Raw genomic sequence first — 9,652 nt, 5'->3', positions numbered from 1 at the left:
CTTCGTCTGATAATTTGCTGCGTAATTTATCAAGGAACCGCGGACCGACAGAAAAAGAAAACAAACGTTTCTGCAATCAGTGTCATCAAACATACAGTAGAGGCATACAATTAAATTGTGGTATGAGCGTTCATTCAATGCATGCGTGTGCGCGAGCGAACTGAAACCACTCGATAACGTTGGTAGCAAAGCTCCGATTCACCTATTGGAAGGCTATTTAATTATGAAACAACTTTTAATAGAACAATGTGGATTTATGCAACTTCCATAAAAACAGAGCACAGACTAATACACTATCTAGCATTGTATTGTATAGTCAAATTTGAATAACATGGCCAAAAGCTATTGTGGCATAATTAAATATCATGTCAATATTCTTTCCATTTGCCTACCAGTGTATGATGCTTGCATGAGGGAAACATCCCAAAACAACGGCACCCATATCATTGCTGTTGTTTTGAGAAGTATTTATCATGTAACCATGCAAAAGCAATGAAACTATTGTAATTATATTTTACATTGGTAAAGCAGTCCTCTGTTTTCACAAACTTTTTGCACTTTAAACATTGGCTGCTTTGAAGTGCATGTATAACAATATAGCATAACAATAATAATTGTGATGTGATATAATGATAATTTGATGGGGGGTGGGTTCATGTAGGTGCCATGATCGGCCCTCAGGTCAAAGAAGTTTGACAAACATTGAACATTGTCTATGTCCATTGCAACACTGGCATACAAATAAAATATATCAAAGGTCTGACATTAGATCTGATGGTAGCATTTTAAATGGGTGATTTTTTTTTTTTTACACATAATGTTTTTGAACAGTTCACTCATTAATAAGCTTCTAACAAAAGTAGAGTGATCTATATTTTATGTTTCCCCTTCAGTTGAGTTCAAAATAAAATGGACACAACGAAATAACAAACACTTGATTTAAAAAAAAGAAAAATTAGTCGAAAGATTAGTCGTTAGAAAATTAGTCGTTAGTGGCAGCACTACATCCACGTCAGGTCAAAACCAGGCCATTTTCGTGGGTCTATCACTAGGTGGCAGTCTCGCCAGGTCTCGCTGATCTAGTGTTAATTTCGTCAGACGAGACGAGAGGAAATATGTTCGTCAACAACCTTTTTTTTCATGACTAAGACGAGACAATGACGAGACGGCAGTAATGTCCTGAAACACTGACTAAGACTATCTTAAGATGCATTATTGTTGACGAAAAAAGACAAGACTAAAATGTTTTGCATGAAATAAAAACTAAGATAAAATCTCTCTTCATTTTCATCTACAAAATGAGAAGACAGAATATCTAGCTGTTATGTTTTCAAAATATTCCGAATGAGTTCATACGCAACAGCTTTCCTGTAGGCTAGTCTACGTGCTGTTGCTGCAACCCTGTGGCTGCAACACGAAACTACATGGAACAAGAACACTGGAGATTTCTGCCAGAGTTAGCAAGATAACTACCTACGCTTTATGCCACAATGCTACATACCCAGAAGTTGAAGCTTCTCTCATACAAATTAACATCCCCCAGAATGTCCATACGAAAATGTTCATCATGTAATGTCAACTATTTAACTAGTTAGACTGATGATGCAAAGTTTGCTAGCAAGTAAGCTAATATGGAAAGTTCGCTAGCAAGTTAGCTATGGCTAAGATGGAGAGTCTGTTTCGGGAATGTGTTGTGTTTGGGCGCATATCGCCATCTAGCGAGGCGGAGTAAAACATTAATACTTTGGTCTACGACAGTGTTTCTCAAACTTTTTCAGTTTCAGGACCACTTAACTAACCCTAGCAAAAAAAAAAAAGATTAGACCTACTTCAACAGTAGCCTATAATTAGTCTACACTATAGGCCTACTCACTGAACCACCTTGCTTATTGTCTTTGCACTTTGCTTATTGTGTGGATTCATACTGTATGATTTAAACTGGCATATCTTACATAGCCAGTGTTGCAGAACTGTTTTTACATACAAGTTGGTTCAATATTGCAAACAACTCATATATATTATATTTTACCACGTCTGCTCGCGGACCACTTGGGATAGCTTGCGGACCACCAGTGATTCCCGGACCACACTTTGAGAAACACTGGTCTACGAATATGACAGTGGTCCAGTCAAATCTTTTACTGTCTATGGTCAAATCCCAGCCGAGCTACTGTAGCTCGACTTACCTGTGCATGTAAACATACTGACTGACAAAAAATCAGAATGAGTAATTATAACAGACGAGTAGCCCTGTGGACACACAATATTGTTGGAAAATTGAGATGTGTGAAACACTATTTGACTCAAATGGTAATCAGAAATAATTTGTTATAAAAAAAAAGACTAAAATGTGTTGACTAAAACTGACTAAGACTAAGATACCTTTAGTTTTCTTTTGACTAAAACTAGACTAAAATGACGAGAGTTTTAGTCGACTAAAACTTGACTAACAAAAATGATATTTGAATGACTAAATATGACAAAGACTAAAAAGGACATTTCATCACAAGACTAAGACTAAGACTAAATTAAAAATAGGTGACAAAATTAACACTACGCTGATCACTTCCCGGAAAGTTTACAGGCAACACTTCCTATTTTATGAAAGACGTTATATCTCCATTTCTAGAAAAAAAACAGCGATTTTGATAAAAACTAGCCACTGTTTAGCTTGGGATTTCTCAGGAACAGAGGCGTGTAGAAATTACACGGTTTGCACCCACCGAGAGATTAAAGTCTCACCTTTTAATCGAGCCATTGTATGTGTTCATAGCTGGTCAACAATGGTCTAGATTGCTGGCACTCTAGGACAAAGCTCCCGAAAACAGCTTGGCATTCAATGAGTTAACCATTAATAAACATCACTAATAAATGTTTGTGTTTATAATATGAAAAAACAAGCTAAAATAACTGAAATTACTCTCTCTCTGTCTAATTATTACAGTTATGCATTTATGAAAGTACAAGGGGACAGGTCAACTATCCCACCCAAAAGTACAAGGGGATAGGCCACCTATCCCACCCAAAAGGCAATCAGTAGAGGGAGCCTGAGTTACTTCCTTTTTCCTGTTTCCTTCCTGTTTGAATTGTCAACACCCGGCTGGGCTCCCATGGCGATAAAGACTTAAAGCCTGGTGACAGAAAAGAGCTGGCTCAAACTGTAGGGTGGGGGAAACTTGTCCTTAAACACACACACACACACACACACACACACACGCATGCACATTGCACACACACACACACACACACACACACATGCACACAAACACATACGCACGCACATTCACACACACACACACATATGTACACACAGACCCACAAACACAGTCTCACAGGGTCAGACCCCCCACACCCCCCCCACACACACACACATGGCAGCACTACTGGACAGGGTGACACCAATAGAGGGAGCTGCACTCAGACATCACTGCTAACAGTTCACACTGTCAGCTCTGTGTGTGTGTGTGTGTGTGTGTGTGTGTGTGTGTGTGTGTATGCGTGTGTGTGTGTGCTGCTGACAGCTCGAACTCTGTGCTGTGTTTACCTTTCCATATTTAGTCTGTCTCTACGGCAACCAGGTGCATAACAGTGCCGTGTGAGGAATGAGTGAGGTGTCCACTGTGAGGAGTGAGTGAGTTGTTCACTGTGAGGAGTGAGGTGTCCACTGTGAGGAGTGAGTGAGGTGTCCACTGTGAGGAGTGAGGTGTCCACTGTGAGGAGTGAGTGAGGTGTCCACTGTGAGGAGTGACGTGTCCACTGTGAGGAGTGAGTGAGGTGTCCACAGTGAGGAGTGAGGTGTCCACAGTGAGGAGTGAGTGAGGTGTCCACTGTGAGGAGTGAGGTGTCCACTATGAGGAGTGAGTGAGGTGTCCACTGTGAGGAGTGAGTGAGGTGTCCACAGTGAGGAGTGAGTGAGGTGTCCACTGTGAGGAGTGAGGTGTCCACTATGAGGAGTGAGTGAGGTGTCCACTGTGAGGAGTGAGGTGTCCACAGTGAGGAGTGAGTGAGGTGTCCACTGTGAGGAGTGAGTGAGGTGTCCACTATGAGGAGTGAGGTGTCCACTGTGAGGAGTGAGTGAGGTGTCCACTGTGAGGAGTGAGTGAGGTGTCCACTGTGAGGAGTGAGTGAGGTGTCCACTGTGAGGAGTGAGGTGTCCACTGTGAGGAGTGAGGTGTCCACTATGAGGAGTGAGGTGTCTACTGTGAGGAGTGAGTGAGGTGTCCACTGTGAGGAGTGAGTGAGGTGTCCACTGTGAGGAGTGAGGTGTCCACTATGAGGAGTGAGTGAGGTGTCCACTGTGAGGAGTGAGGTGTCCACTGTGAGGAGTGAGTGAGGTGTCCACAGTGAGGAGTGAGTGAGTGAGTTGTTCACTGTGAGGAGAGGTGTTCACTGTGAGGAGTAAGTGAGGTGTCCACTATGAGGAGTGAGGTGTCCACTGTGAGGAGTAAGTGAGGTGTCCACTGTGAGGAGTGAGGTGTCCACTGTGAGGAGTGAGTGAGGTGTCCACTGTGAGGAGTGAGGTGTCCACTGTGAGGAGTGAGTGAGGTGTCCACTGCGAGGCCAGTTGCAGCATGTTTAATATTCTAGTGTAGTGAGTCTATACTGTATGTGTCATAGCTGTGAGGGGGACAGCACAGTGGACACGGGGACATGCTGAGCTAGCTGCTGATCTCAACCTCCTCTCAGGTGACATGAGTTGATTTCTCCTATATTTCTCTCCCTTTCCCTCCCTCCGTCTCTCTCTCCCTCCCTCCCTCTCTCTCTCCCTCTCTCTCTCTCTCTCTCTCTCTCTCTTAGATGGTTCTGCTGTTCTGACTGGTTTCCAGATGAGCATCTCAGGTACAGACAGATCTCACTCATCTGTCTGTCCGTGCAGCAGTCCTCCGTCTCCTTTTCTCTCTCCCTCTCTCTCTCTCTCTCTCCCTCCCTCTCTCTCTCTCCCTCCCTCCCTCCCTCTCTCCCTCTCTCTCTCCCTCTCTCTCTCTCTCCCTCCCTCCCTCCCTCTCTCTCTCGCTCTCCCTTTCGTGCAGTGTCTGTCTCCTTTGTCTGGAGCCGTTGTGTCCACTCATCTGATGTCATCTGGTTGTTGATGGTGCAGTGTGGTGTCGGCCTCTCTCTTCCTCTCTCTCCTACTCTCTATCCCTCTCTCCCTCTCTCTCTTACACTCTCTCTTTCTCTCTTTATCCCTCTCTCTTACTATCTATTATATATATTATATAAAATTATATTATATTATATTATATACTTTTAATTACTTTTTCTGCTGTTAGTGAATGTGTGTGTGTATGTTGTCTGTATGCTACTGTGACATTGAATTTCCCCTAGGGATCAATAAAGTATCTATCTACTGTATCTATCTCTCCCTCCTTTGTTGTTTTACCCTTTTCTTTCCTTCTTTCTCTATCCCTCTCTCTCTCTCTTATTCATCCTCTCTGTCTCTCTATCCCTCTCTCTCTCTTATTCCCCCTCTCTGTCTCTCTCTCTCTGTCCCCCTCTCTGTCTCTCTTTCCATTGAGTCGAGTAGCAATGGCTTGATTGGCGTGTGTGTACACAATGCAACATTGCCAACAGCATCCTGACACAAGCCACCCTCTCTCTTTCTCCTTCTCTCTCTCCTTCTCTCTCTCTCCTTCTCTCTCTCCCTTTCTGTGTCTTTTTCTGCCTCCTGTCTTTCTCACTTCACTGTAACCTCCATGCTGCCTAAGTAAAACAGATCACACACACACACACACAAACACACACACACACACACACACATATAACACAGCACAGCATGATAAACGCATTAGGCAGCTTTGTGCTTCTATTGTGTATGTCTGTTTGTGTGTGTGTGTGTGTATGTGTGTGTGTACACAGGCTTCTGGTCAGATGCCATCTGTTTTTACACTGTACACTGCATACTATTAGGAAATCCTGGTCTAGCGACCTGCGTCACACGTCTAGGGAAATCACTACGTTGCTCAGACCTTAAACCCCCTAATCTGGATGTGTGCAGAGGACGTGACAGTCAGGATGTTTGAACTTGGTGTGAATAGTGTTGTCACGATACCAAAATTATGACTTCGATACGATACCTGCCATAAATATCACGATGCTCGATACTGAAGCGATACTACGGCGAAATCCCAAGATATCTGGAAAAGAAAGGACTCATACCTCCTCTAAGTGTATTGAGTCATTTGTGTTGAATTCGGTGCACTTTTGTAGTGTGCAGGTCAATTCTGGGTTCTAAACTTCTAAACTTCCTAATTATTATTTTTTATAGTCAGTAAAATAGTAGGCCTACTTTGTGTGATTAAGTCCTTTATTGTTTGTTATAGTTCATTTGTTGTGTTGTGTTTTGGCAATAAAGTAGCTTTAAATAGCCAAACTAGGCTAGATCAAGGTCAGTGTTGAAATTACTGCATGCAAATCACTGAATGCTATGCCTAATCTTTAGGCCATCTGATGTACAGTATAGGCTACCCTAGGCCTTCCCGTGTTCATTGGATTTCTTTGACAGTTGCAAAGGAAAAAATGTGAGGATAGTCTTCTTTGCGCCCAGTGTACAAGTACGACGTTCCAACCACTCAGGTCTTCGTCAGATAGGCCTACACCATTACCTGTTGCAATATATCTGTGTGCATTACATTACGTCTATTTCTTTGATAACATGATTTGCTACCACGTAACAATAAGCCGCTATTATGATGGTAATATGCTGTGGGCTTTAATTAGCGCATTTCGGGTAGCCTATCGCCTATCCTACATCTGGGCAATAATTATTGAACAAATTGCAGTCTACATGCCATGACAAATATTACCAGTAGTACTGACCGAACATGAAATAGATTGTTTGGTAGTGTTGGTAATGTTATTCTGGCGTGAACATTGCGCTTTCATCACGTTAGCACCCTATGATTACAGCTCGTTATGTCTCGTCAAAATGATTACAGCTCGTTATGTCTCGTCAAAATTCATTGATGGTTTGCTTTATCCCAGAGAACCATACTCATTTCACTTTCAGAGAAGAACACAGAAGAGAAAAACTTGGCACTAACCATGTAGTTGTGTTTTCTATAGCATATTCGTTAACCTGTCGTTCTTTGAACTCTTTAAAAATGTTGGGATATGTCTGCGAGGTGTTTAGCGAAGTTCCATGCGTAGCATAGCCTACTGCTTTTAAATGACTTTGAAACATATTTTACAAACGGGCCTCTGTGTACCTGATGGCTTGCCTTCACTATTCGCGATGTATCCAAAATAGTTCCAGATTTCACATCACCTTTTGTTTTATCCACAAGGCCGAGGACTGTCGGCAAAGAACTATGTTGACGTTGCTGCGCACTCACTCACTCAGAGCTGCCTGCTTGACACGCCCACTTGCCTAGATGCGTGCAAGGAGCAGTGAGAGCAGCAGTTCACACAGACACAGAATGTTATTATTTTAATAAAGTATCGATTCTAAAAACGTCGGAAATCGTATCGTTTTTTGCGTGAAGGCATCGTGATACCTTTTTAGTATCGATACACCGTGCAACACTAGGTGTGAATGAAAAGTCAAATGAATGAAAAGCTTGTGTAGGTCTGAGCAACCCCCAATACATAACAATACACACAAGCAAGCGCGCACACAAACACACACACACACACACACACACACACACACAAACACACACAAAAATAAAGACAAATGTAAAGACACATACATATAAACACAAACACCCACACACAGCCTTAGCAGCATATAAAACGTGATGATCCTCCAGCAGTACCCCAAGAGAGCTTGTGAAACTGCTCTGCTCTGATCTGATCTCATCTGCTGTAACACTTCACCAACAGAGTTTCCTCATCCACTGGGTTTCTCCTGTCTCTCTGTGTCTGTGTTTGTGTCCGAGAACAACACATGATCTCCAGCTATCACCTTACAGCTGACACACACACACACACACACACACACACACACACACACACACACACTCACACACACACACACACACACACACACACACACACACACATACACACACTCACACACACACACACACTCAGGCACACGCACTTGCAACCTCTATAAACCAAGCTGGTTTACTGGATGCTACATGTTGGATTTAGCTGTCTTTGAATTTGCGATGGAAAATTACAGAACTTCAGATACACTCACAGTAAAACTTCTGGATGTCCCCGAAGGTAAAATTGAACATATTTACCAACATAACTGCAACAACAACCAGAGATTCAGCCATGATAAGTTAAGAAAACATTTGACTTGTGATGATAATATTAAGCTTCACTAACTATTTATCAGTGCCTACAGTGGGCTATTGTGTAGTTGGCATAGTCTTATGTTAGCTAAGTTAGCTAGCTCACTACGTTAGAAAACTATGGGATAAAAACAGAGAGTGCTCTTTACTAAGTCAAACTATGGGATAGATCAGGAACACAGAGAGTGCTCTTTACTAAGTCAGGTTTACTGAGGTGCTGTGTGTGCTGTGGGCCATTCATGTGAGGTGGGCATGGCAGGAACAAGCTTGGCTACTCTGCCACTTGTTGAGAATCTTATTGAGAAACAAGGATTGAGGGTGTTTTATCTACGCTACTGAAAATGCTACAGAATGCCTCATACTTTGTCACATGCATAATAAAGCAGGTCTCATAAGGATGATGTAGGTTCTTTATAATAAAGCAGGCCTCATAATGATGATGTAGGTTCTTTATAATAGAGCAGACCTCATAATGATGATGTAGGTTCTTTATAATTGAGAATCTTATTGAGAAACAAGGATTGAGGGTGTTTTATCTACGCTACTGAACATGCTACAGAATGCCTCACACTTTGTCACATGCATAATAAAGCAGGTCTCATAATGATGATGTAGGTTCTTTATAATTAAGCAGGTCTCATAATGATAATTTAGGTTCTTTATAATAAAGCAGACCTCATAATGATGATGTAGGTTCTTTTTAATAAAGCAGGCCTCATAATGATGATGTAGGTTCTTTTTAATAAAGCAGGCCTCATAATGATGATGTAGGCTCTTTTTAATAAAACAGGCCTTCTAATGATGATGTAGGTTCTTTTTAATAAAACAGGCCTCATAATGATGATGTAGGTTCTTTATAATAAAGCAGACCTTATAATGATGATGTAGGTTCTTTATAATTAAGCAGGTCTCATAATGATGATTTAGATTCTTTATAATAAAGCAGGCCTCATAATAATGGTAGGTCCTTTGTAGGTTCTTTAGTTATTGGGCTAGTAACGTTGTTTTATTTGGTTGGTCCTCTTTCCAGTTACACTGACAATCCACACATTTGTATGAAGTGAAATGTGTTTGTGTGGCATAAAGGCTTTTCTGTCCTCGTCGTGAGTCAAAGGGGCTGTGTACTCAACACTGATTAAAAATGCATTGGAACTCAACACGCTGTCTGCCCTCCGCAAACTACCGCACAGGAATACACACTCTCAGTCACAAACTACCGCACAGTAATACACACTCTCAGTGTGTGTGTGTTTCATGCGTGTGTAATATAAATGTGTGTATTCAGTGTCTATTGAGGGGTGTGTGGTGTGTGTGTGTGTGTGTCTGTGTGTGTGTGTGTGTGTGTCTGTGTTTCATGCATGTGTGTAATATAAATGTGTATTCAGTGTCTATTGAGGGGTGTGTGGTGT

At 42.0% G+C, this 9,652-nt stretch overlaps 1 protein-coding gene and 1 long non-coding RNA gene across 3 annotated transcripts in view; one reads left to right on the top strand and one right to left on the bottom strand.

Moving 5' to 3' along the window:
* The window catches only part of ano5b (anoctamin 5b), a 78,049-nt gene that overhangs the window by 29,006 nt on the left and 39,391 nt on the right, over positions 1–9,652 (top strand). The window contains exon 2 of one of the 2 annotated variants that reach the window (XM_042074205.1): positions 4,798–4,839. The exons of the other annotated variant lie outside the window; for it this stretch is intronic. Coding sequence (XP_041930139.1) covers positions 4,798–4,839 — 42 coding nt within the window. The remainder of the gene's footprint in view (positions 1–4,797; positions 4,840–9,652) is intronic. 2 annotated transcript variants of the gene reach the window in all.
* LOC121694205 overlaps positions 703–9,652 on the bottom strand; it is an 18,446-nt gene continuing 9,496 nt past the window's right edge. The window contains exon 3 of the long non-coding RNA XR_006025702.1: positions 703–713. This is a non-coding gene — a long non-coding RNA (uncharacterized LOC121694205). The remainder of the gene's footprint in view (positions 714–9,652) is intronic.

This window comes from Alosa sapidissima, chromosome 20 (genome assembly GCF_018492685.1).
Source record: "Alosa sapidissima isolate fAloSap1 chromosome 20, fAloSap1.pri, whole genome shotgun sequence".
NCBI lineage: Eukaryota > Metazoa > Chordata > Actinopteri > Clupeiformes > Clupeidae > Alosa > Alosa sapidissima.
The sequence above is the reverse complement of the archived record's forward strand: the minus strand, read 5'-3'. Positions and strand labels throughout refer to the sequence as shown.